This window comes from Podarcis erhardii (assembly GCF_964252035.2).
Source record: "Podarcis erhardii genome assembly, chromosome: 5".
NCBI classification, from domain to species: Eukaryota; Metazoa; Chordata; class Lepidosauria; order Squamata; family Lacertidae; genus Podarcis; species Podarcis erhardii.
The window spans coordinates 29,358,384-29,385,858 of record NC_138509.1 but is presented as its reverse complement, the minus strand read 5'-3'; the positions used below and the strand labels follow the sequence as shown (position 1 = coordinate 29,385,858).

At 40.8% G+C, this 27,475-nt stretch overlaps 2 protein-coding genes and 1 long non-coding RNA gene across 14 annotated transcripts in view; 1 reads left to right on the top strand and 2 right to left on the bottom strand.

Moving 5' to 3' along the window:
- The window catches only part of LOC309342485 (RUN and FYVE domain-containing protein 2), a 47,553-nt gene extending 36,325 nt beyond the window's left edge, over positions 1–11,228 (top strand). The window contains exons 13-18 of one of the 4 annotated variants that reach the window (XM_081862972.1): positions 1,545–1,664; positions 2,992–3,121; positions 4,216–4,310; positions 5,872–5,920; positions 7,452–7,529; positions 8,035–11,228. In XM_081862972.1, the coding sequence (XP_081719098.1) occupies positions 1,545–1,664; positions 2,992–3,121; positions 4,216–4,310; positions 5,872–5,920; positions 7,452–7,529; positions 8,035–8,178 (616 nt within the window). In that variant the 3' untranslated portion in view covers positions 8,179–11,228. Of the gene's footprint in view, positions 1–176; positions 1,196–1,544; positions 1,665–2,991; positions 3,122–4,215; positions 4,311–5,871; positions 5,921–7,230; positions 7,530–8,034 lie in introns of those variants that run through there. The other 3 variants (XM_081862973.1, XM_081862974.1, XM_081862975.1) reach the window with 3 other exon arrangements.
- Positions 11,229–12,947: 1,719 nt separating this feature from the next.
- On the bottom strand, positions 12,948–27,377 carry HNRNPH3 (heterogeneous nuclear ribonucleoprotein H3). Of its 9 annotated transcripts, none has more exons than XM_081862993.1 (10): positions 27,163–27,305; positions 18,914–19,032; positions 18,269–18,407; positions 17,559–17,743; positions 17,124–17,210; positions 16,373–16,488; positions 15,610–15,745; positions 13,618–13,698; positions 13,443–13,532; positions 12,948–13,245 (listed from the first exon to the last, which is right to left on the bottom strand). In XM_081862993.1, exons 2-10 carry the CDS (start codon positions 19,026–19,028, stop codon positions 13,169–13,171), a joined length of 1,026 nt encoding a protein of 341 aa, XP_081719119.1. In that variant the 5' UTR covers positions 19,029–19,032; positions 27,163–27,305; the 3' UTR covers positions 12,948–13,168. The 9 variants fall into 9 exon arrangements, with proteins under 9 accessions (XP_081719119.1, XP_081719120.1, XP_081719121.1 ...); XM_081862994.1 differs by having other exon boundaries at positions 17,604–17,743; positions 27,163–27,302; XM_081862995.1 differs by lacking the exon at positions 17,124–17,210 and having other exon boundaries at positions 17,604–17,743.
- On the bottom strand, positions 14,151–15,436 carry LOC309342503. The gene is made up of 2 exons (XR_014156867.1): positions 15,361–15,436; positions 14,151–15,081 (listed from the first exon to the last, which is right to left on the bottom strand). It is a non-coding gene; the product is annotated as an uncharacterized lncRNA (long non-coding RNA).
- Positions 27,378–27,475: the final 98 nt, after the last annotated feature.

Here is a 27,475-nt window from a genome sequence, read left to right as displayed (position 1 = left end):
CTACTTAACAAACAAACAAAACATAATTATGTATTAAAACGTTAGTGGCATGAATATTCTTTTATTGACATCCTTCTTCCTCTTTTTCTTTTTCTTTTCTCCTTTATCCCAACTTCTGTGTTTCTGAATATTTTGTTACCTTTGTCTTTAATTTTTTATCCATTGCACATCTGAAGTGACAAAGAATTGTTAACGCAAACCAGGACTATTGCAATGTCCTTAGTGAAATGTGCCAGCAATGAAGGGCAGCATCAGTACAAGCTTGTTAAAGATATATCATTTTGAAAGATCCTCCATGTGTCTTGGAATAGTTTAATGGAGTAAAATTTGTAGGATTTTTTTTAACCTTGCTTTTAAGCCTATTTGCCCATGTATTTTGGCTTAAATAGGTTATGGACCAGGCTCTAAATGTAGCAAAATAATTTTGGCATTCAAATTGGTCAGTATTTTAACATAGATCTCTGACACTGAACTCACCAATGTATTTTGTTAGTTGCCAATTGGAATTAACTTTTTTTAAAAAAGAAATTGCAATGCTACAACTTTTGAAATGTTAAATAGAAATCTAATTTCAGCTAGCATGCTTTTCATTCTATGTTTGGTGAAGTTTGAAGATTAGATGCAGAATGGTTCAGATACTAGCAAAATAAGGTGACAATCTTTTGAGTTACACAGAACTATTTTTTTAAGGCCTGATATTTTGTCCATTTTGAATATCTTACCATAGTATACTTAGATTTGCACAAACTCTACTGTAATAAATGGAGAGTGCACAACAAATAGTACTTGGTGAATTATAGCCACATTTGGCCTTTCTGATATAGCATCCTCTTCTGTGGAAATGAACAAAAGCACACCTTAACAGGTGTGGGAGCTCAAGAAACAAATTACATTACACTCATCACCAATCCAGACACCACCCCAAAACCTGCCGTATTGGGAGCAAGTACTTAGATTATTTACATGCTCTCATTTACACCATGCACACCATAGTAGACACACAGTTACATTATTTGGTGTGTGTTGTGTTGATTTAACATGGCACTGCTTGTGCCACCTTGATTACAATACTCTTCTTTGTGTTCTGAATTATATCAGACCATTTAGTGCACTGGTTTTCCCATTTTGTAGTGTTGATAGATTTGTGTAGTTAAGGAACAGTTAGTTTACAGGGTTTGGGATTTTTTAATTTATTTTTTTTAAAGAATTTATGCAAAAACACACAAAAGCACAGTCACAGCTCTGTATTTATGAATAAAAAATCTGTATGGCTCTGCATTGATGGCATCTGTTAATCATGAATACTAAATAAAAAAAATTGGATAAATGTATGATTTTTTTAAATGTTGTTGTAGTGAGAAAAAGAATTTTGATTTCTTGGCATTGTCTGGGTCTCTCATTTGAGTTTGTGAGTTTACCCCAAGCTTTGTTTTCATTTAGAAATGTTTCTATTTCCCCATTTTTTTTCTTTTATTTGTCTTCTTCACCCTTTACACCCAAATTCTAGCTTCAGTTTTACCCAAAGTTGATTTGAATTACACCAGATTACAACAAGCAGAGAAGGCTACAATGGAGGCAGAGAGTGAAGACAAGAAATTTAAGCAAGACTATATGAGTAAATCTGAAAGTCTGCAGAAAGATATTACTCAAAAGGAAAAGCAAGTGTAAGTAAAGTATTTGTGGGGGAGAAGATAGCATATATTCTAACATGTGTGTCCCCTCCCCTTTTGAATGTCATTAAAGTGAAAAGCTAAATCCAGATGAATTACAGATCATAAGTTTTAGAGCTGCATGTGTCACCACAGAATAGCTACATGGTGCATGTTGGAAGAACAGACTAAGTAAGCTGATCGTAAATTCATCTGCCTGATCTAGTAGTTTCATAGAATGCAAAACTTCTGTGCTGGGATTCAAATACCTGTTTAGGCTCATGCAAGGTGTTTGATAAAGCCAAGTGGACTTTATTTGAACAGCTGAACCTGTTGCCCCATTGCAGTCTCCTTTTGAAATTCCCCTAAGTTTGCCATACGGCACAGGAGAACACCGTTTTGGGTTTGCTTTTAATATCTTGCTGCTTTGAGCTCAGGAAACTAGTTTAACTTTGGGGAAATGTTGCCCTGATATGCATACTCACAAGGGCTGTCCTATTAATATTTTTCTGCTATTGAAAACATCGTTTTGTTCACATAGCTTGCTCCAAACCAGAAATAAAAAGTCCTAGAAGGTGAGGGAGTGTCTGGGCCTCATCCAGGACTGAGTGTTCTCTCATTTGGGGAGCAGTGCTCATCTGCTAACTTGCCTAACAATTGGGCATTGTTAGGGCCAAACTGTTCAGTACATGACATAGGCAATTGCACTTTACATATCTGTAATACAATAGCAACACAGTAGTCCTGACCTGGATTGGGCTTATCATGGCTATTAAAAAACGACAATGCATGAAATGCATCCAAATTACAGTGGTGCCCCGCAAGACGAACGCCTCGCAAGACGGAAAACCCGCTAGACGAAAGGGTTTTCCGTTTTGGAGGCGCTTCGCAAAACGAATTTCCCTATGGGCTTGCTTCGCAAGACGAAATGTCTTGCGAGTTCCTGCAGGTTCCCCCCCCTTTTCCCCCCTTTTCCTAAGCCGCTAAGCCACTTATCAGCTGATCCGCTAAAATGCTTTCAAAGGGAGATTGGGAGGGATCAATGAATCTTGGTGAAGTTTGAATCAGATTTTAAGATTGCCTTCTTCATAACCTTCTTGTCAAATAATAGTTAATTTGCTTAATTTTTCCTATCACTTATTTTTGCAGAAGTCTTCTACACAGAATAATATAAAACATTTTAAAAGGAAATAAGTAAATCTTTATTATAATTAAGACGTGTAAAATGTTTACAGTGTTGAATTATATACATTGTACTAATTATTTCATAGTTGTCCAATTGCAGTAGGTCAATTAAAACGTATAATTGTTTGAATTACTTTTTTATATTCTGTATTTCTAGTGGCCAGCTGGAAACAGATTTGAAAATAGAAAGAGAATGGCGACAAACTATGGAAGAAGACCTTAAAAGGGAAAAAGAAACATCATCTTCCTTGAAGACAGAGACCCAACAAATCATTACTCTTAAAAAAGTAAATTCTGCAGCAAAATTTCATAAAATTTTACTGATTATGTAAGCTGTACTTTCATTGTTATCCCATGAAGCTGTATGCAAGTGCTCAGAGATCTGGAGGTTCTTTCTTCCGAGGTAGAAGTACTGTTGGTTGGTCTTAAGAGATCATTATCATTACAGGAGATAAATAAGGCATCCCATACACTCAGATTACAAGGAAGCATGGTGAACAGGAAGTGTAAATTATACTTCCTGTTTGCTCAGCTATTGCTATATCCAAAGCCACTGTGATATACAGTGGACTAAAGAGGTTTTAAAATTGTATCAATTGAGACTTGCATATGAAATGTATTTCGTTGAATTCAAATCTTATTGCATCCCAAGAATGGGGAAACCAAAATTCGTTAAATCCATTTGCTAGACATACCCATTAGAATGCTTGGTATATACAGATGTACTTTTAAACAGGATTCACCATGGTGCTTTTCTCACACAGAGCGAGCCTAACTTCCCCTGCCTTCGCAAATGCTTTCAACAAATGTACCTATCAACAAATCAAATGCCGATTCCAAGTGTCTGTTTTCTTCCCTGCTCTTCCCAGTCTTCAGGACAACTCTCTTGCCGCTCCCCTACTCCCTCATCAAGCACAGCATGAAAGCCTTTTAATTTAAACATTCGTTTTTGCATTCCTACCACTACATAAAACCAAGTTTAAAAAGTGTTGCAATACTGCTCCGGCAGTAGGATGAGTGAGTTTGTAATGTTACAAACACCAGCAATCAGCACAGTGTATTCAGCCTGTTTCTGCTACAAACTGACAGGGCCGTTTCCCCCTAATCTTGGACAAGCTTGTATGACAATGGGAGCATGATTCCTATCTAGCTCAGCTTCCTTAACTGTATGTCAGCACCCTTAAAATAAAATAACTGTAATCCCTGTCTTTTGGCTATGGTGGTTGGAGCTGATGGGAGCTGGGAGCCCAACAACTAAAATGCCACAGGTTGCCCATCCCTGATGTAATTAATTCCCGTTTTTAAAGCCAGCCCAAACAGAAATGTTTTACAATTCTTCTGAGAAGCTATTGACAGTGTTAATGTTTTCTTTGTCTTTCAGGAGTTCCTAAAATTACAAGAAAAGAACAAGCAGTTGAAAAATCTATGCCATGATCAAGAAGAAGCTCTCCAAGAACTGGCTGGCAAACTTAGCGAGTAACTTGTCTTTTTCTTTTCTTCCACACAACTGATGAAAACAAAGACTGGTTCTTGTGCATATGTTTCACCTTACACTTCCTCCAGCCCAGCTACTTAAGGCTTTAAAATTATTTAAGTACTTTAAGTCTCGTAGCAGCTTCAACCCTACAAAGCATTTTAAGTCTCAGCTAGCAGAATCCAGTGGCTCCTTTGCCTTGGTCAGTTGCCTGAGAAGAGAAGGCTAACACTTAGAATTGTAGAGCTGGAAGGGGACCCTGAGGATCATCAAGTCCAACCCCCTGCAATGCAACCTTGGCATTATCAGCACCATGCTCTAACCAACTGAGCTATCCTGCCTAACAAATACAGTAATACCTCCCCGAACGTCTGCCCTGTCGACTTTCCACTTTGGCGAATGTCCACGGCAAACCCGAAAGTACCGGAACGGGTTACTTCTGGGTTTGCCGCATGCGCAGAAACACAAACCGCTCCGCACACATGCACAGAGCAGTGCTTTGTTGAGTGTCCCTTTCGTTGAGCATCTGGGGCTCCAGAACGGAACCCAGACTCAAAACAAGGTACCACTGTATAACCATTTGGCTGATGTACTTCCTGGGCTTTTCATATAGATTAGTGCTGGAGCAAGTCAGGGTTGGGAAACCTGTGGCCCTCCAGATGTACCACAACTTCCACCATTCCTGACCATTGGCCATATTGGCTGGGGCGTGATGGGAGTTGGAAGTCCAAAAACATCTGGAGGATCACAAGTTGCTCAATCCCAGTGTAGGTTTTCTCCACTTGTAAGGATATTCTGTTTCATCAGTGTTTTGTAAACAAGCTTTTGTTTCACATTGCTGCCAGATTACGACTTTACCAATGGCTAAGCCACCAAACAAAACCTTTCTTGCCAGTTAACAGAAGTTCTTACCATCCAGCAAAGGCTTTGACCTTCATTAGCAAGTAAGTGCCAAGGTTTCTTACAGAGAGGATTTCTTTGCATCTCGGAAAAGCCACTGAAGAACAGCAGCTCTAGACTCTTTCAGGGAGATAAAACCAAAGCCAATTGCTGTAAAGGCTCTGCTTCTCATTGGAAGTATCCTCTCTTTCTCATCTACAAATCATAAACAGATGCAGGGCTTATATGGGATTGTGTCTTTCATTACCCAGCACGGGTATAGATCCCACATGAGTCCTGTGTCTGGATAGGGGTATGTGAAATGAACATGACTTACTTTTCTAGTAACGATGAATTTCAATTCCAGAAATGTTTTTTGAGGTCCAGGTGTGAAAATTGGGAACCAATGAAACATAAGTTGTCTTGTAAATGAAGGCCATCTGTAAGTTTTTCCTATCCTCTTGAGCACATCTTCCTTACAGGGAGGTGCATGGAGGCAGAAGTGAAGGAAGTTGGGGAGAAAGGCAGGGTGTTTGTGTTGAAAGAGTATATGTCTACAGATACATGTTGGGTTGAAGGAAGTGTGGACTTCTACACACTTCCTTCAATCCAGTCATGTTTATCCCCCCTGAAAAACAGGTGCATTTAATTATTCACACTATTATTCACATATCTTCTCTTTAGATCAAAGCTTAAAATAGAAGATATAAAAGAAGCAAATAAAACATTGCAGGTTAGTAATTTGGAAGGGGGGGAGGGGCATCCAGACTAATTCTTCTATTCATTTCAGACATTCTGTATTATATACTTCACTCCAATCTATAAGCTAACGGGTAGTTAACCTTTCAAATTATAGTGTAAATTTTAATCATTAACCATTAGTGTTTATTGTTTCACTGGGCCCGTCTATTCTGTCGGTGTGCTTCATTTCCTAGCTGTAAATTTTTGTGGTTTTAATCAGTAAATTAGAATGTAACTCTACATCATTCCACATACATCATGTATGAACAAAATACATGTCAGTGTTTAATAGTCTGTCAGGTATTTTCAACTTTTTCAGACCCAGGACCCTCTTCTAACTCAAACATGCATTTGGGGACCCATTTCTTAATCTGGTGGTAGTGCGCCTGTTGTGACCCAGCTTGGATCAGGCTGTGACCCTGATCAGTTGAAGACCAGTGGTCTAAGTGGAGTCCACTATTTTATTTTCTCATATCAGTATCAGCTATTGAATCTGAAAGATGGGCTTAATTTGAGACCGTAAGAATTATAAAGTTACAGACTTCCTCTTTTCTTCTCAGTAACCCACAGCCTTAGAGTCTCACATATTTTGGAAAGCCACAAGCCAATAGTCAGACCCACTTTCAGCCTCTAGCAGTCAGTATTTTCACCACTACTAACAAAGAGTATCAAGACTGAAGCAACCTCTTGATAAAGGCCCTGTGTCCTAGCAGAACTACTGGTGGATCATTCACTGGTTCAACAGCTACAGTGCCTCGAGGTCACCTGCCAGAATTTATCCACCATAAATTACACCTACCGTTTACAACAAAATTCCTGTATTATGCTGACATCTCCAGGCTTGGGGACACCCCCCTTTTATGGTCAAGGTGTGCTCTGTAAGATGACTTTTAGTGATTTTCAATTTTAAGAGATGGGAAGAATCACAATCTCATCTTTCAAGAATATTGTAGGGAGGCTCCCAAATTCTAGTTTTATTCTGTTCTAACGCTAGCTTAGTATGTGATCTTGATAATCACTTGTGCTTAATTTTCTGCTTGGCTATGCTGCTGTACCCATTAACCTGAAAATAGTAGGACTTATTTCTGAGTAGTCATGTGTAGGATTGCACTGTTAGGAGTGGTAGGTTTCAAACTCTGTCCTTTGGGGTTCCACGACAGCAGGATCTACAAGGGCAGACAAGTTGCCTGAAAGACAGCTTATCCACCCATACCCATCTTTCCATACAGTGTGCTTCTACATTTCATGTTCTGTGGTATCCTGCTCAGTGCCTTAAACTGTGTGTCCTACTGTGCTCCTTAGGATCCTCTCTAATGTGCAGGGCGTTGGCCACAGATGCATTGATGTGAGAGATTTCTTGATGGTAGGCTGGGTAAGGAGTTGGAACTAACATGAGTTGTCTCTTGTACTATCCTGAGGAATGTTGTCCTTTTGTATACCTGAATGGCAACTGTCATTTATGATTAGATAAATTGTATGTATGGTACCTGTTCTATTCAGAGAACATTTTTTCTCCCCACTAGGGACAGGTCTGGCTAAAAGACAAAGAAGCTACACACTGCAAATTATGTGAAAAGGAGTTTTCGCTTTCCAGAAGGAAGGTGAGAATGCATGAAAAGCTTCATTGGCTTTCATCCACTAACAACAAGTTCTGTATCCAAGTTCTGTTATTTACCAATACTTAATATTCACATTTTTATTTATGCATGTGCACTAAACCTCATCAATCACGATCAGTTAAAAAAAACAAAACATTACTATTTTCATAGTTAACCCCACAGATCATTTGGTTCAAACTAAATCTTTTTTGTTGTTACAAATATTGCAACAAATAGCACAAACTCTGATCCAATAATAGAATGTTCAGGTAACCATTGAACTTGCTTATTTTCCATTCATAATGAACAAGTCACTGGCTGACATGATCCCTCCTCACATAAAATGTGAAATTTAGCTTCTAGGGGCTGTGGGGGAGAGGGAGAAATAAATATATAGATGTATGTAAATGTTTAATTGTAGCTGATTACCCTCTATTTACTTCATAAACTGTTGATTTCAAAATCTCCTTCGGGTTTCTTTTCCCCACCCCCACCCATCTTGATTTAGCATCACTGTAGAAACTGTGGCGAAATTTTCTGTAATGCCTGCTCTGACAACGAACTGCCTTTGCCATCTTCGCCAAAGCCTGTAAGGGTTTGTGATTCCTGCCATGCACTGCTCATACAGAGGTGTTCTTCCAGTGTGCCGTAAGAGTCATCTACAGAAGATTTCTAAAATGTTGTTACTTCACTACAGTGGTAAGAGCTGTAACATAACAGTATAAACTCCTGCAGCGCTGGCCAATGCTTTTGTATTGTCAAAATCTAAACAGCCAATCTTAAATCTTTGTGCCATTGTGATATTCCTGCAGTGGCAGCATGTCATATTATGTGAGGTTCTGCTAATGCAGCAATTGATATGCCTGATTTTACAAATGCATCTGCTTGTGCAACACACTTTATTGTTCATCGTAAAGGATATAGGCAGAATGTTTTGTATTCCCAGCATTTGCCATTTTATCATGCAGATGGACCATTCCAGGACCAAGTGCAGAGTTTTGAGGTTTCAGATTATTTTTAAAAGGTTCTTAGTTTGGGAACAGGTTGGCAGGGGACACTGTAGCTTAGAAGTCAGAGGAGCTGGACAGGGCTTTTAAGGGTTGTGAGCTGAGGTTCAGCATCTTGTGCAGCTTTGTATGTTTCATGGCCCTCCCCACAAAAGCCATTTAAATGCAGAATTGGGAAGATTACATATAAGTAAATGCAGCTACTTCATATATTTATGGTGACATAAATTGGCTTTCTTGGACATTATCCCTAGATGTAGGATTAAGTTCCCAGCCTTGTTAGTGCAGCAGTTTCAATATGCGTGTGGTAGCTTAGCTAGAAGAATGAGAAGGCAAGCAGGGTTTTTTGCATCACTGTACTTCCTGAAAGAACTTTATCAGGCAGGTCTTTAAGTACCTGACTTGCATATTGTGCACAGGGCTTTTGAAGAGGAACTAGCAGAAGGCAGGCCAGGTGTGGAATTGAAAGAATATCCTGAAGGGGATCAAGGAATGTGTGTAGTGCTTTCATCATAACCTCTGTTTTGAGGTTCAGGTGTGATAAAACTTGTTAGGGATTTCAGAAAGACGTTCTTTAGTTATCCCCATGGAATGCTGTAGAACAGCAGTTATAAAATGTATTAAATAAATACTGTGTGGAAGCGTAGTTAAAGGATACTGGCCAACTTGATACTTGCTTTTTTCTTTACTCTGTCAGAAATAAGATCTTTTTTAACTAAATGGCCTGAAAAATAATACAAATCAGCAAAGTTAAGAGTTCTCTATATATTTCTACCAGACTGCCTGAAGTTGGGGCGTGAGGAAATGATATATACAGAAAAATTGGGGTAATTAAGAGATTTGTATTGCTGAAGTTCAGTTGATAACACATTAGATGATTTTCTAAAAGGTATAAAACGTAAAACAGAATTAATAATACCTACACAATAAAAAATGCTTTAAATACTCCTTTTAAAAACAAGTCTAGCTGAACATGTTACTGTAATGTGTGACTGTACTTAGTAAGTTCACATGCACACAGAAACTTAAAGGAGGCTTTTCATACAACAAGGTAGAATTTGTACTTTGAAGGGCATATTGTATACTTATGCCTAATTACTAATTCTGTTTACAAGCAAACCACCTATTCTCATTAACCTTTGAGACAGGAAATGACTTGTTAGACTAACAAGCATAGCAAACCTGTGTGCTAAATGTAATAAAACACATCAATACAAGCCCTGGATGGGATTATTTGTGCCATTTGATTTGATATGTACATCTGGTACAGCTGGAATAGAGGGAAAACATTAAATTCACCCTTTGTTTGAGATTTTTCTTTCATCTTCAAGATAGACCCCTGCACAAAACGAAGCCTAAAGAGGAAATGGTGGTGGCAGTGACAGCAAGCAGCCTTGTTGAGCTGCAAAGGGGGCATTTTTGTGTCTACAGCACTTGAGTACCACAAATTTAAGATCATCAGGAGGCCTTTACTTGCTTTAACCTGGGAAGAGGTATCCCGACAGGAAAATACTTGTTCATCTTCTTTCTTTGGAACGGCTTCTGTATCTTCAGCAGTATATAGGGAAATTCAGCAGCTGAAACTGTACCTTCTGCTGTCAATTTCACCATGAAGGTGTACTGTGTATGCTGAATTTTTGTATGCCATATAAGAGTTGTTAACGTACAGGATTCCTATGCAGCCTGTTTAGTCCTATACTAGTGGTATTCCTCAAAGTTGACCCTAAATCTACTCTCAATTCCCATTAGGTACAGAAAGCACAATAAAAGAACCACAATACTACAAAGTTCTGATTACTAGCCACTTACTCAAACTGCTGTTAGCCTGCAATATATTTAACATGTTCAGTTCAAAAGGGCAACTTTTCCATCAGCCTTCTAGCTAACCTGTTTCAGAGATGAAAGCCTATGGCCATTTGATAGGATTCTGAGAAATATGTTGTGCCTAATCCCAAAGTTTTATTAATTTCCAAACTATTTGATAGTATTTCAAGACTGGAACACATCCACAAAAAAGGTAGGCAAGAAATGCCCTGTGTTTTTTATACTAGAAAGCTGTTCTATTTGACAGAAATTCCTTTTCTTCCAGTGTTTGCCCATATTTACCAAATGGTAAATTAAAAATACACTAACAGTGCCGAACTGACACATTTTAGTGCTTGAGTACCATAAATTTAAGATAATCAAATAGCCTTTTCTTGCTTTAACCTTAGAACTATTTCTTCCACACAAAAAACCCCATAGATTTTAGTGGCATTGAGAATCCATTTTCAAACTCACAGCACCCACCATAAGTTACTTTTCCATTCCAATTAGCACTAGTATGGCAGATGTGAAGTACTGACTACTTGCTGGGATCTTAATGGACAGGTTTTTTTAACGTCTTAATAACCTGCTCATCCTCAGTTTTTGTCATGTTTGGGTCAAAGAGGCTATGAGACTAACTCACCCTAGTAGAAACAGAGATGAGATTAGACTTGCCTTTTTTCAACAAAATTTCTATCATTCCTGCCACTAGAGATTTAGCTATTTCAGAACAAGCTTTCAATATCAATGGTGCATGTGTGCCAAGAATTTATTGACTAGTACAGCTTTTGTAAGTTTTAACATGACATTTTTTGTAACTTTAAATACGAATGTTTGTAATCTTGTGGTTTGGACAAATTAAATATTTGAGAAATTTTCAGCAGGCCTTGGAATGAATACGGAGTTCATTATTTATCTTGTGTGTAACTACTGTTACTCTGAGGCAGCTAGTATACCTAGAATAATTGTCAATTAATCATAAGGACCTATGTATACATTTGCATTAATCACTGGCCCTGTTGGCTACGGCTGATGGTATTTGGGAGTCCACAAACTTCTGGAAGGCCACAGATTTTACTGAACTACCAAAGGTTCCCCGCAGCTGATTTAGGGTGAACATCTATACTGAGAAGAAGTCCTGGCTCTGACACACCATTTAAGCATTTTGATTGAACTAGTTAACAATTCTCTTTCCCACCCCACTTTTGTTTAACCGTTGCTTGTTATTAACCCATCTCCTTTTAATGCAACAGCCTCTCCACATCTGATTCATGCTTCTGCAAAGCACTGCTCCAGCATAGCAATAGCATAGACTGCAGTAGCAGAGCAAACTTGGTAAAAAAACACTTTGAATGTTTTAAAGTGAACAATGTATTGAGTTTTTGAAATGTGTCAAAACCTAAAAAGCTTCCTGTGTTGCCTTTACAGTCATACCTCGGGTTGAATGTGCTTCAGGATGCGCGCGTTCAAGTTGCGCTCCGCGGCAACCCGGAAGTAACGGAGCGCATTACTTCCGGGTTTCACTGCTTGCGCATGTGCAGACACTCAAAATGACGTCACACACATGGGCAGAAGCGGCGAAGAGCTATGCGCACTCAGACATGCTGTCGCTAGTTACGTTTGCTTCTAGATGCGAATGGGGCTTAGGAACGGATCCCGTTCGCATCTAGAGGTACCACTGTACAAGCAAAGCTGTGAAAAAGTAGCCTTTGAAATACATCATCTTGCTCCTTAGTTTATATACATCTCAGATAAATTGACACAACACACACTTCCTAGAATGGAGTCTATTTTGCTATCTCCCACAGTAAGACATTTATTACATACATAACATTACTATCAAAAACAGGCAACAAACTTTCAATAATCACATTTGACAAATTATTGGGAAGAATTTGGAGGACAAGCAGTTGAAATGAAGAAAACTTGAATATTTAGTACCCTTTCCTGATACACAGAGAATGCTTTAAAGTGTCTTAACAGTAATTAATCCAAAAATCTTACATGTTAATGCACAGTAAGAGGACTACATATTTGTGTAATCTCATAATTTGCCAAGGTCTCTATGTCTGACTGCTGGGCAAGTTTCTTAGTCCTTAAACAGGAGCCTTCAGCCAGAGGAGTAGCCTTTTAAGATTTCTAGGAAATTAAATAGTTGCCTAGTTCTCTATGGATGTTACTAAAATAATACTCTCTTGTTCACTCATCAAAAAATGTGATTGCCAAGGAGAGGAGTATAAAGACTAATATACTTTAAGGGTGAGATTTGTGACATGCATACATCAACTGGGTTTTTATATAGCAGTTGTGCATTAGGTCATTCCTCAACTCATGGCCTTCATGCCCAGCACAGTCTTGGGACATTCTGGTAAGGGAAGTCTTCACTGACAAGGGGATTGTATCAGATTAATTAAAAGAAGTTACCCTATGCTTTCATTTCAAATCTCAACAAATGTACTAGTACCAGTTTGATGGTGGTTTTATTTTACATCAGTAAGAGAACCTACAGCATAACTGCTTTAATGAACCAAGTATCTTAAATGAACACTTTTGGAATATGGAACATACCTTTAGGAGCAGCTAGTATAAAAAGTATCAACATCAGTGGTTTGAATATAAAAAATTTATTTAAAGTCAGAGTATGCAACAAATAAAACCTACAGAACACAGATTTCCCCATCACAATCTGTTGCTTACCAAATAATGGGAAAACACATTCCTTCAGTCATTATAAAGTTTTCAATACAAAAGAAATTAAGTTTTGTAAGAAAGTCTAGTAGACCAGGTACTGTTTCCTTCCAATATATTTCACAGACACAATGCCATTCTTCAATACATTCCACGCCATCCACCGCCTCCCATGTTGCCTTGTCCATAGTATCCACCGCTATTTCCACTGCCACGACCTAGAAAGTAACAATAGTTACCCCACATTTGTTTAAAATGAAATACACACGAACTTCATCATTAGCATGCAACTCTTTCTCGTTTCTGTGCATGCAAACGATACAGCATTCTTGTTCCCGTGTTAACAAATACTTTATAAGACAATGAACCTTCGCATTATAAAAAGAAACCATTTGCCAACCTACTTAAGACTTACCATAGCCACCCAAGCCATCAGGAGTACCATATCCTCCGCTGTAACTGCTGCCCATTCCCATTCTTCCAACAGAACCATAACCAACTTGATCTAGAAAACAATGTTCACTGTGGTTAGAATATCCAGAGGCTAGATAACTTTTAAGTTTGAATTAAAAATGTAAAATCAAGCATACCCATTCCATCTCTGCCGTAACCTCCCATTCCAGAACCACCTCCAGCAGTTGAATTAAGGAACAGCTCAATGTATCGATGTTCTTTAAAACAAACAAACAAACAAAAGAAATAAACACCGATAACTGAAAAGGTAATTAATGTGGATTCATAATTATGTACATGCAGCAAGGGAGTAATTTACAAAGTGCTTTCTGCCTGGCACACTGAATAGACTATAGCACCTTTCCATACTAATGGATACTCAAGAAAGGGTTGAAAGGTCAGCAGATGTGGCTCCGTGAACAACTTGTTCAATACTTGCAAGTATAGACTTCTTTAAAAACTCTGATGTAATCAAATCTTTTAAACAACTTTCTTAAGACATGTAAAGCTCAGGCATGCTAATCCTAAAAGAAGTGATACTGGATTGTCTATGTCAGTGTTTCCCAACCTTTTTTGGGCAAAGGCACACTTGTTTGATGAAAAAAATCTCGAGGCACACCACCATTACAGCCCCGTGACGTCACCGCGCAGCGTCGCGCCGGGAGGGACGCACGAAAGTGTAAGTTTCAATTTTTTCCCCTCCCCTCCTGTGTAAAGGGGAATGCACTCTGCTAAGTAAAGGCACTTGCCACAGCAGCGTCAACGTCACAGCACCCACCGGCACCCAAGAGAGAAGGGGTCTCAGCAGCCCTTTTGCCAGGAAGAGGAGCAAGAACGAGAGGAGGAGGAGGAAGAGGAAGAGAGTCCCCCCCAAAAAAACATTCTCCTTTTGATCTTCCTTATTTGCAATTCCTCATTGCAAAACAGCGGTTGATATAGAGCTGATTTTTTTGTTATTACAGTCCCCACCCCCTCACCTAGAAAAACACCCCCTGTCAATTTTATTATTATCATTATTATTATTATTCCCCGCCACTCTGGGAGGCTGAAGCCCTTTAAGGCTTCCTTCTGTCCACTCTCTGTGAATTACCTGCCCGGAGCGGGTTTCTGGGGGGGGGGGCGCTGCTGCCGGTGTCCTCCCCGTCGAGTCTCGCCTTGCCCTGCGCGTGGCGGCCGCCCTTTCCCACACTCTGCCGGCTGCGCTGCCAAGCGGCTCGGCCTGTCAGCGTTACCGGGCTCGGCGGGCGGTAATTCCCGAAGAAAGCCGGCGGCGCTTGAAGAGCTGGCAAGCCCCCATTTGCATGTCTGTTTTCCGCAGCCCTTGGAGAGGATTAAGTTCCCTCCTTCCTGCCGGGGAACCTCCAAGCTTTGGGGGTGGGGGGGGGAGGAGGCAGCAAAGCGAGGCAGGAAGGAGAGCGCGGCTTGGCTGGGTGAGCTTTGGCAGGGGCAGGGAATGAGAGCCGCGAGGCGGGCGCTGCGGGCGGAAGCGCTGCCCGCCGAGCTCGCAGGCAGCCAGGCAGGCAGACGGCGAGAGCCCCGCGCTGGGCGACCTCTCCTCGCCACCGCCGCCCCGCCTCTCGCCGCCCGACTCGCCCGCCTCCCTCCCACGGAGGTAGGCTGGTGTGCCGTGGGAGGGAGGCGGGCGAGTCGGGCGGCGAGCACACGCGGGGCGGCGAGCGAGCTCCCTCCCACATCCCATCGCCGCTCGCTTCGGCCGGCCTACTGAGCTGTCGCAGGCGGAAGGCCTGCGCATGCGCGAGGTTTTCGCGCCTTCCTCCAGTAGGCCGGCCGAAGCGAGCGGCGATGGGATGTGGGAGGGAGCTCGCTCACCACCCCGCGTGTGCTCGCCGCCGCCGCCCCACCTCCCTCCCACGGCACACCAACCACGGAACACAAGGCAACGTTCCGCGGCACACTAGTGTGCCGCGGAACACCGGTTGGGAAACACTGGTCTATGTTAGCATTTCATGTAACATGAAAGATTGCTTCCTTTCTTGGATTTTTTGAAAAATCAGCTGTTAAGTGGAAATTAAAACTAAACTAAAATATGCAAGCAGCTTGGATATTCAATGAACTACAAAGGCAGCAATCCTGAGCTTTCAACTACTCCAATGTTTGCTATAACTTACGCATATGATTTTTATCTTTCAACATGGCAGTCACTGCATCTTCGTGTGTTACAAATTCTACATCTGCTTCTCCTGTTGCTCTTCCATCTGCTCCAATGTCAATGTGAACTCTTATAGGTGTCAATGGTGAGAAAAACTAAAAGTGAGCAATAGTAAGTTACCACTTGCAGGAACTTTCTCATATTGAAACAACAGTTATCTTAAGCATATAACGACCATTTCACATGCTTTATCCAGGATGTCACACTCCTGCCTGCATTTACACTAATGATGCAAACCATCAGTTTTTACTCATTTGTTTTGAGCTACTATCATTAAAAAATAATTTGCCATCTTTTCTAATCTACATAGTCACTGCAGTTGATACTGTTTAACAGTTAGCAGTCAGAAACACTTGCTGATTTACTGCAAGTCATCAAGTGATCTGTTAGTACACCCTGACCACATTCGGCTTAGCTGTTATTTTTCTCCCCATTTGAAGATTTCAGATCATTTACAGCTGCAGCTGCTATAATTTATATTAAACCCAAGGTTTTTAAAAATTAACATACCCTGATTGCATCTCAATTGCTATAAATTATTTTGAAAAAATAGCCATTAGAGCATTACAGTAATTTCATCATATCTTCAGGAACTACTTTAAAATTGAGCCCGTCTGTTACTGCTGCAACAGTGAACTACTTTGATTGTTAAAGAGTCAGACCAGATTCTTAAACTCTTAAGATCTTTGTTTCAACCAGGAATTTTCATCTACAATTCTTACATTGGCAATATCGTTTTCTGTTGCTCGAAATGGCAGTCCTCTCATGTGAACAAAGTGACCACCATGAAAGCCTGAGCTAGCATCTCCTGCTCCACCATAGCCGTGGCCTCCCATTCCTAAAACACAAAAGATTCAGTAAATGTATGATTTAATAAAGTTGTGCACATGCATTCCCAATATGTGTTTACTCCCCCTTGAAATTGTACTAGGTTATACACTAGAAATATCCTACTCTGGTTTAACTTTCACTAGGACTTTTTTGGTTCCTTCCATGCCAAATAATTACCCCCCCTTCCCATTCTGACATGTAAAACAGTAGGTTTCCAACTACAGTGGTACCTCAGTTTTGAATGCCTCCATAGTCAAAACATTTTGGAACTCGAATGCTGAAAACCCAGAAGTAAATGCCTCGGTTTTCGAATGCGCCTCAGAAGTTGAACAGGAAACGTGGCTTCCATACTGAGGCTTCTGCTTTCAGTTTTCGAACGTTTCGGAACTCGAACAGACTCCCGGAACAGATTACTTTTGAAAACCGAGGTACCACTGTACTCACATGCTGGGACCGACAATTTTAAAGCAGTGCACAGTATTTCTCCAAATTCAAAATAACCTGAGGAATTCAAAACAACCCCTCAGCTCTAAAAAATACCCTACTTAACAATAAAAAAGTGGTTCTTTTTTCTTTGCCTTTGGGAGCCAGTGAGACGGCCTGATGGTTGAGGAACAATACTATAAAACCTGTAAATCTTACCTCTACCATCTCTCATTCTGTCATCATAGCCATCATTTCCATAGCCATAATTGTTATAGCCACCATACTCATCAAAGCCACCATATCCTGTGAGATTTAAGAAGTGGACATACCATGAAACGGTCTTTTTAAAATTCAGCTGTTATCACTGTGCATATAATCAGTACCTCTTGACATCAAATATATAAGCAAGTTTCTATTTATAAAGTTGTCAGGCTCAAAGACATGCAAACCAAGTTTCATCCACATTTAAAATCTCATTTCAGATGCCTCTCCATACCTTTTCAATCTTTAGTCACACGGCTGGTAAAAAAACTGATAGGTATCCAGATTTCAGACTTGGTATGTATTATAATTACTGTCATTTCTGTATTTCTTGACAAAACGTCAGGAACGTGAAAATGACAAGAGCCTGTGGTCATTAGATACACATACCACCGTCATATCCACCACCTCCTCGACGCATTCTGTCATACATACTTCCACGCCCAGCTCCATAATAACCCCCTCTTCCTCCCATTGGTCTATCATAGGGTCCAGGTCGCTGTCCCATCATTCTTCGTGGTGGGTCATAGAATCCTCGGATTTCACTCTTACTACTTTTGAAGATCTCAATATATCTGAGTAAAAAAAGATTTTCAATGTACAAAAGTAAGAATACACATATGTGATGTCTGGTAAAAAATACAGTATCAAGTTGCACAAATGCTCTGAATTCTATATCTAGATACACTTTCAATAAAAGTGTACACTGTCTTTTCAAGTGTCACTTAAATTTTAGGAAATGTAAATGCAAAAGCAAGCATTTTAAGTTATATATTTTACTGTCTAAGAATTCTAACCGCATTTTAAATACAACAAATTTCTGAATCACACTCCCCCCCTGCCCCAGTAATAAATTCTTTGAAAAATGTCTGGCTATCATAGAACACCCTCCACAAAAAATGAAATATCCTAATTTTAGCAATCTACATAGTATTACCATTTCCCCCTCCCACCAAATCTACTATACTTCCCAAGTTACTTAGGGTGATTGTAAGGTTGTTGTTTTTAAATAGCCAGTTACTTTATGCTCCCCAACCCCCCCAAAGCAAAACTGACCCCCAACCCCCCGAATAACACCATCCCAAACTCTCCATCCCCACCTGTGCCCTATTCTTTCCTTGTGTTTCCCCAGAGCTTTTTCTGCTATCTCCTTTGAAGCAAACTGCACGAAGGCCTCCCCTGTGCTTCTCCCCTGGTAGTCCAGCGTCAATGTTATCCCATTTGGCACGATTTCCAACCCTTTAACCCAAGGACAAATAACCCCATCAAGGGGAAGAGTGTTAAAGTCTGAAACATTCCCATCTGTAGAAAATACTTAAAGCAAATCTACACAAATGCAAGAACATAGCTTAGCTTCCCCCTCCCCTACCTAACCCAAATACACACGCTAAAGATCTTTCATTAAACTTTATGGGTTTAGACATTCTATTACTGTCTCTTTGTTCAGACTACACAGCAACAGCTACATCACAAAGGCCCTCCTATATTGCATGATGTAATAACTACATACTCCAAATTCTGATTCATAGCAAGGTATCTAAATGGGTAAATTTTATATCCTACACTGCCAATGCAATCTCTTGATTAGTAGTATTTTAACACAGAATACCAAAAATTAGCAATCTAAATGTTAAACTGATTCCCCCCTCCCCCCTGAAATAGTCAATATAAATTAAACTATTTCAAATATCAATCTTGCAGACATAGAAACACTGAAAGTCACTTGACATTAACACTAGAGCTACCTTGAAAGAACTGAACGATCTCCTCCTTGCTGCAGCCAAATGGCAGACCACGCAATCGTACTGTTCCATCACTAGATGAATCATTTGGACCATTATGTTTCCCAGCCCAGTCCATTTTGCTGTTTAAAATCAAACACCATAAAAAACATAAACAGCAAATTTAGCATTTGAGAATCATGATTCACCCCCACCCCTTCCTAAGCAGGACTGTATTCATTAGCAGTATCTTGAAACATGCTCAGACATTGATTGAAGCATAATGCTATGGTAAGTTACAACTGCCGTTGTCTAGAACTCATTCAGTACAACTAGCATGACCTGCTCATGCAGCCTGCCACATATCTACTCTCAATACCTCAGGTTCTCAAAAGAGATGCACTATCTATGAAGACAAATTCTACTGCTTGGAAAAGTGCAAATGACTCCCCAACATCTCTCACATTAGCTCAGCCATGCACTGGCCCAATCAGTACATATAACCAATCATTGCAATCGATGCTATTCTTTAATTCATAGTGCTGCAGGCTGGTTAAGCCATTGAACTATTTTCTAAAATGCATATGGACTACTACATGCACACTTCTCTCCACTGTTAGCACACAAGCCACTTCCACATCTCCCTCCAATGCCAGCTAGAAGAGCCAAGGCAATATTCCTGTAGAGATTCACAGAATCAGGAGTTCTGACAACTAAGAGAGGCAGTGAATGGGAAGCAAGAATGGCATGGGGGTTAAAGAGCACATGATAAAATTCAGTAAACTAGGAAAGTGGAGTGGGGTGGTGGTACACAAGATAGAATGACCAGCAAGACAGAATGACAGCAAAGTAGAGAGGCAAGTCAAAGGTTTATTTTTAACAGGACTTTAAAGCTGCCATGCACACTTTTTCAATGTGAAAAGGTAAGGTATATTTTAATAAATAAAATTAATTTTAAAATGGAGTACTAGTAAATAGGGCAGGAATTAGGAACTACATGCATTTATGTTTGGGGAAATTCTGAAAGGACACTACTACAGTGGGACTCATTCATGATGCAACTTGGGAGATGCATGCTATGAAAACCTCAAATGTAATATAAATTCTCCAAAAATGATGTAGTTCAACTCACTAAGAAGCTGTAATGATTATAAAATAATTTAAGTTTATATTAGTTGCCAGTTGATGGGGAAGAACCATTTAATTTAGGTTGAAACTCACTCTACTACTATAGGAAGGCACATCTTCCCCAGTTTAGTCAAGTCCTGCCTAAGAACAGATAGGACTCTGATGCAAGGCTGGAGTCCTACAGAAGCCAATGTAAGAAGTTTTCTCCCATTCCTCCCCACTACCTGAAAAAAGACTAATTCCTAACAAATAACTGAATTCTCCATTGTACACATCTGAGGAAAAAACTTTTCAAAAAGAGGGAAAGGGGCATTATTGGGTCTGCTCGCTCTCACACACAGAAGGTCTCAGACGACATGCAAGAAATTCCTTCTTTTAAGCACAGGGAGGCCAAATGGCACACTGCAAGTGCCATTTCAGAACCTCATGCTTTCATGGGGAAGATGGTCTTAGCTAAGGATATATCCCAACAGGCAGCACAGCAAAAGATTCAGCAAAGGTAAGACAGTGCAAAGGCAGACAAAATCACAACTGCCATTATTACTGAAGCCAAAGCTGTTCCAGCAGCAATACAATTTCTACAATCTATTCCCCTCCAAACTGGGCAAGTCCTGCAGCTAGCAAGCCTTTTGCTCCTGTGCACCTCAAATCCAGCCCCAACCTCTGCTCTGCTTCTGCAGCATCTGACAAAGTAAATCATTGAGGAAGAGAATGTTGCAATCAAGTACTGGCAGGAGCACCTATGTGAATTGGATGTTCCTCCTCAGTCCTTTAGTAAAAGCTTCTTAAAATCTTCAGCAGTAGGAACAAGAAGAAAAGCCTGAAACTAAAAATCTCATGTGCTCCCCATAGCAAGAGAGGAAAGCATGCCCATTTCTAACCCAAGCCTTTTTCACCAATCAATGAGCAAGGAATGGAGCAACCCTAGGGAGGGATAATTTACCAGCCCTACTAGAGCAGACGCCAATTGCTTTACCAATTGCCCCATGGAAGTCCCATGAGGTGTCCTTCTCAGCCATCCCAGTTACAACATTCTCTAATGCATCAATGGGCTGGCAGTTACATTCATATCTCCCCATCCCATGATAACCAAACCCTTCATTAAGGAATTCACTGCAGAGGCCTTCTTAGACTCTCTGCAATTACTTTTCACGTCTATTACTTACTATGTCTCCTTTTCTGTCTACATTAGGAGATTATGCATCTGAAACTGAAGTTTGACATAGCCACTTGGAAGGTGAAAATCTGTTTAGAGACCCATTTGAACACATTCTTCCTAGGAGAGACCAAGGATAAGAAAAAGGCATTTCTTTTTCAACCCAAGCAGGAAATGCCTCCCAAGTGGTAAATTAACATTACACTCATCCTTCCATTTGTTCCCAGTATCCAGACCAAGAGAGGTGCAGGGGCAGGGATAGCCTTAGAGACAAAGCTGTCAGTTGCACATCAGGAAGCTTCAAGTGATTCAACAAATACTGGAAGTCTCCTAACCACAGCCAAATGGGTCTTTAGCTTAACCCTAAATGTCTTCCTCTCTCCATACCCATCGGAGCATAACTTATGAGCCTGACAGTATTCTACATGAAGTCTGGCCAGAAATTATGCAATAACCCTGCAGTGGTTCCTGCTAAATTTCCATAACCAAGCAGTCAGGAAGTGACCTGTACTGGTCATTTAGGTGTTTCTCTTTTCTGGTGGACAAATCACTTTTAATCTATACAAGGGCCAACTGATAATGAAACTACAGCAGATCTGCATAAAATAGGCTAGCCTCACATAGCCAGATGAAGCAGGAAGACAGCACAGATATGTTCTACAAAGCACAAACTAGTGGGAACCTTGCTTTTAAAAAAATTCTTCTTGTAGTACAAGGTCACTATAAAAGTGGAGTGGTTCTTTGGGAAACACCCATCCAACGAATTATGGACACACACGAGTCAATCGGTTCTGAACCTCTTCACACCTCAACTGACCCACAATATCAACAGATTATTCACCAGCTCCTCTACACAGCAGAAGCAGTGGCCAAGAAGACGGCTATACATATCCTGCCCTCCATTTCTCTTATTTCCTAGAGTCTCTCCTTGCACTGTTTTCTGATTTCCAAAGGCTGAATCAATCAAAAAATGAAGCAAGGAGAGAACAGAGCTAAAAGCCCCATATAGCCAGAACACATAGATCTCCAGATCTCCACTAACAGATAGATACAACTCCATGGTTCCCCATAAATCTATTTCAGGGCTCAGTATTCTATTACAAACCATGGTTCAGTTTGAATGGAGAAAAAAATGAGCAGAATATCCCTATTAACTATTCCAACAAGATTGTTCTAATGTGACAGCTAAATATACCCTTTACAGATTTTTATGGGACCTTTATTTGAACCCATGACCAAGTACCCCTTCAATGAGCTTTTGCTCAGGACTGTATTCCTAGTGGTAGTGCCTTCAGTCTTCACAAGTTTGAGCAATAGCACCAGTTAACAGTTTTTTTCGCATCTTTCATTAGAGCAAGGTGAGCCCTAGATTTTTTAATTGCTCACAATGGGGCATATTATACAGACAGAGGAATCCTTGGGGGTGGGTTTAGGTGTAAGTACTCAAATTCACTTCAGCCAATTGGCTGATACTGTATTATAGAAGTAAATGCAGCAAAAGGAATAAAACCTCAGTCCCAGTTTGGTAAAGGTGCTGAAAAACATTCTGAAACAACAGAAGACTCCTGACTTGGAGACACTACTCTTGGACAGTTGAAAATAACATGCTCTTTCGCACCAGCTCAAAGAAATAAGTTATCACTATTACATTTTATTTTTTTATGTTGGGAGAGCACTTTACTGTTTCCAAATCCTAGGCGTTGGAGTCATATATTATTTGCTTACAGTGTTTCTTACCCAGGTTTTCAACAAGTGATCTGCAAAGTGCCTATCAGTTATAAAAACCAACAGAAGTTTAATAGCTTAAATATTTCTAAAAATAAACACAGAGGAGCAGAAGAAAAGAACTGGTACTCCTAGGTTACAAACCCTTTCTTTCCCGCAATCCTCTGTTGTCCTGTTCTGTATAGGACTCGCAATGCTAATACGCTTAAGTACTTAGTGAGGTGAACTGGAATTTTCCCCTTTTAAATAGAAAAGGTTTCCACTACTATATTTTTCTGTTGAAAGTTTTCCACTTTGAAAAATGCATTGTTTCAAAACACAAGTCAATTTGAAATGCATATAAAAAAGAGTCAATTCTAAAATCAAAACAGTGGTTAACTTTTTCCAGCTGCTACTCCTAGGAAGCACATGTTTTTCTTCAAGCAATCTACAATTAGTAAGTTAACTGTTTTCAATATATTTGTTTTCCCCGGCCTAAATAAAATCTAAATAATACTGAATTGTCATGTCTTAAAATATTTAGAAGTATTCCAATAAAAATAATTTTCAAGTAAAGCTTATGAGTCTACTCAAAAATATGTCTCAGTGACAGGACTGCAGTCTTAACCGCAGTAAGTTTGCAATCCTATATTGTACTACTTAACGGAGCTACAGTGAACTCAATGTGGGATGTAATCCACTGGGAGCAGTCAAGTACAACATTCCTTGTTTTGCTAGAGTGGACATGCAAGGGAATGTTTGGTCCAGCCAGTTGAAGCTTCCTGGCCTGGAGCATCCTTCCTTGCATGTGACTAGTATGTGGGCATGACCTCTCCAGACCTGATAAAAGGCCAAGTCACGCTGCTACCTTCCCCTTTTCGACATTCCTGTTCGTGCTTCCTGCATCACCTGGACTGGACTGCTGGCTGCCACAGCAGTTCCCCAGGTTATCTCCCATATGGGGTAAACTTGTCTGTACGTGTTTGTAACTTTAAGCCTAAAGCCTGCCTTCAGGGATCACACTGTGTTCTGCCTGATCATGAGTAAAACTACTTTTTACAAATTCTTACGAATAAGACTGTGGTGTCTTTATTCTTTTAGGAGGGATTCAAAAGGGGTCTTACCAGGAATATTAGAACATATCTCAATCTGGACAAGCCAGATTGAATTGCTTATTGTCTTAAGAAACTCACACGAGTTTGAAACCAGCTTTCTGCTGTGTGAGACAGGGAATGCACTCTGCTAAGTGAAGACTCTGCTAAGTGAAGAAACTTGCTAGCGCAAGTTAGGAAGGATATTAATAAACAATATATCTCCCCTGCCACCCTCAACATTCCCACACTCAATGGGACTCACTTCTCAGTAGACATTTTTATGATTACACTATATGCACTTTATTGCATGTTTTTCTGTACTAAAATATTTCAGTTCAGGTAATTTTGCCACCTCAAAGCAGTTTGCAGGTATTTATACATTTAAAATTAACATCACATTAAAAATAAACTAACAGTGTTCTCAGTGTTATGAGTGCTGGCCCTTATGTAGCCAGAATGGCACTACCCAAGGGAGGCATTAGTATCCTCAGGAAAACCCTGAGGTTTGTAAAAGTACAAAGCCACCACCACCACCTCAGGGAAGATAAACTGTGTATAGAATGCTGACCAATTGCTGGGAAGGGAAAATTGGGGGGTGGAAGAGAGTGGCTGGAACACTCTGCACTGCAAAATTTTGTTGCAAGTTCCAATTATCCAACTCAAAATTTTATGAAAATCCCACTCTGTACTTAACAATGTTTGGTTTATTCCTTCTCTTCCTGGTGCATGGCTTACCTTTTCAGAAAAGGGTATAACTCTAGTTCACCAAATTCTATACCTTTGCCCCCAGACTATTGTACATTTGCGTTTTACATCTACTGATCTCATCAGTGCAATCCTTTGTATGTTTATTTAGGTGTAAATCCCACTGTTTTAAATGGAATTTACTCCTATGCAAACATATGGTTGTTGTCATGCTTGCTGTCTAAGCTGTCAGAACATCAATCTTGTAGTCTGGAAGTGATTATACCTCTTCTGGAAAAGAAGGGTGCATCTTTCCTATGCTTCCTGTTTGAAAAAGATGAAAGATGAGCTTTATCTTTAACAACCACAACCATCCAGTATGAAACTCCAAGTGTTTTTCCCCTCAAAAAGTTCTCTTGCAGGCTAATCCTAAAAATCCACCTAAGCTGCTACAGTGTAATACTGTCAAGAAGAGCACCACTATAACCTGTAGCCTCCACTATGTGCTTTAAGATAACCTGCAGTGCACAGAATTGTGCAGATTTCCTTTTATCCTAGGGACAGAACAGTGATTGAATCATGCAGAGAGACTTTAGAATTTGGATACAATAAGCCAGAGAGCCCATATTTCAATATGGTAAACAGGAGCAAAATGGAGATGCTAGTAAACAACACTAGTAAGCATTTCCCTCTTTTAGCACCTACCGGCATTAGTCTGCTTTTCATTTTTAATTCTAGGATTCTGAACTACACAGAAATTTGACCAGATTTACAGAACAAGATGACTGATATATTGCCATATGATCCCGCACAATAGTATGTAAGGTAATATTTCATGGAACAACATTTGCATGCTAGTGTATGAAAGTTTTTAAAGCTGAGAAAGTTCTTCAGACAACAAAAAATAATACTTTCTGCTTGAAGACCTCTGCATAGTCTTAACAGTAGTTAAGCCAAATATTATTTATCAAAGTAATGCAATTAAATTAGAGAAAAGTAACAGTATGATCCTGTGCATGTTTACTCATAAGTCCCAGTGTGTTCTGTGGAACTTACTTCCATATAACTGTGCATCCAATTGCAGCCTAAGTTATCTAGTGGCACATTTGGAAATCTTTCCATTGTAAAAAAATCCCACTGCATGAAAGATATGTATCATTGGGGAAAAAAGGGATTACTTTTTTTAATTGCCCTGGAACCATCTTTTATAGATATATTAATATTCACTATAAAAACCAAACTAAGTGAAAGAAGCTATGTTTCCCAAAACTGTAACAGAACCTATGTAGGTATGAACCCAAAGGACATGATTTCTTGACATAAATGACTTTAGTACTGTCATTTTTGAACATGTTCAAAATCTGTCCATGTAAGCATCTATGTATTTCAAGTGTCTTGTACAGCGATTACTTTACCTACTCTATCCTTTACCTTATTTCTGTTTTCAAAAGTAGATTAGCTGTAGAAATGACCTAGGTCAAATGGCTCATTTACAATCAACCTAAGTGTATTTTGGCTGATACACAGAAATATGTTGCGTTAGACAAAATGAAGAACTGCCACCCCTGCACTTATTATGAATCTTAAATCACAATGGCTTTCAGTACGGTATTGCCACTAACTGTGATGGTTGCAAAGTTGCACCGATTTAGCCTTAGTTTTACTAGCACTTTCTGATTTAATCTAAGTGATGAATGAAATTTAACCTCTTACCCAAGCTTAAATGCTATTACGTGCGTTTTCTCGGATGTAATTCCCAAGGACTACAATGGGGCTCTTTCCCAAACAGCTGAGCAGTCAATCTCTTTACATCTCGTCATGAGTGAGCATGGCGAGGCGGGGGGCGCGGGAGCCGGCACAGGAAACTCCCCCCAACTATCAACAGCGCTACAACACTACGCTCAAATCCTTGCCCGACACGCACAGACTCATCGCGCAGGCGTGAACTACCTTGGGCAGAGGGGGCGTGGCAGATCAAAGAATGCCCGCTCTCAGAAAGGGGGGGGGAGGGGAAGAGTGAATCTCCGCCGGTTAAAACAGCCAAAGGAAGGCGTTCCCGTGCCTCTTTTTGTCAGGCCCGGGATGCCGTTGATCTGTCGTCCCTACCCTCGCTCCCTTGGCTGCACTAGTGCTGTTAGCTGCCAAGTCGCCGTTCCTGGCGAGCCGTTGGGCCACGAGCGCCAGCCCCAGGCTGAAGGGCACCTCGGCCTCCGGCAGGCGAGCCAGTCGCCTCCCTGGCGCGCCGCCTCCGCTCTTTCCCCCCCCTTCCCCCGCCAAATCACCGCCACATTCAAAATGGCGGACGGAGAGAATAGAACCCTCGCTCTCTCTCGCGCGCGGAAGCCACCGCTTAACCCTTCCCTTCCCTCCCCCGTTTATCCCGCCACCTGACCCAAGGCTGAATTTCTCAGGGAGCCGAGAAGGCGGGTCCGCCCACCTCGGCTCGTACTTTCCCGGCGCATCGGCGACGGAGTTGCCCGACCTCTCTCCCCCGCCACCCCACTCACCGGCAACACCTCACCCACTTCCCCAGGCGGTCGGCGCTAACGGCAGGGCTGAGACTCCCCCACAAAAGAACAAGGAAGCGCGCCTAACGGGCGGCTGACTAGCAAGCTACGCAGCTGAGGCAGACAGGATGGCGTCGCGGGCGGACGTATCGCGAGGACACGCGGCGCCGGGGACGAGAATTTCGCTCGCGTCGCCTAGGTGCAGAGCGTGACGCATGCGCTGCGGAGGAGAATGGGGCGACAGCCGTTTAGGTCGAGGGAGCGAGATGGCGGGGCGCATGCGCAGAAGGAAAGCCTTCCAAGGCCGAGTGTG

What these genes read in the sequence shown, in the direction of transcription:
- HNRNPH3 (XM_081862993.1), bottom strand. Translation starts at nt 19,028, where the DNA reads ATGGACTGGGCTGGGAAACATAATGGTCCAAATGATTCATCTAGTGAT. An exon ending in CAGAAAACGATATTGCCAAT is followed by an intron (nt 15,746 to 16,372) that starts GTAAGAATTGTA and finishes GCTCACTTTTAG; the next exon opens with TTTTTCTCACCATTGACACC. An exon ending in TTACGGCAGAGATGGAATGG is followed by an intron (nt 13,533 to 13,617) that starts GTATGCTTGATT and finishes ATTGTTTTCTAG; the next exon opens with ATCAAGTTGGTTATGGTTCT.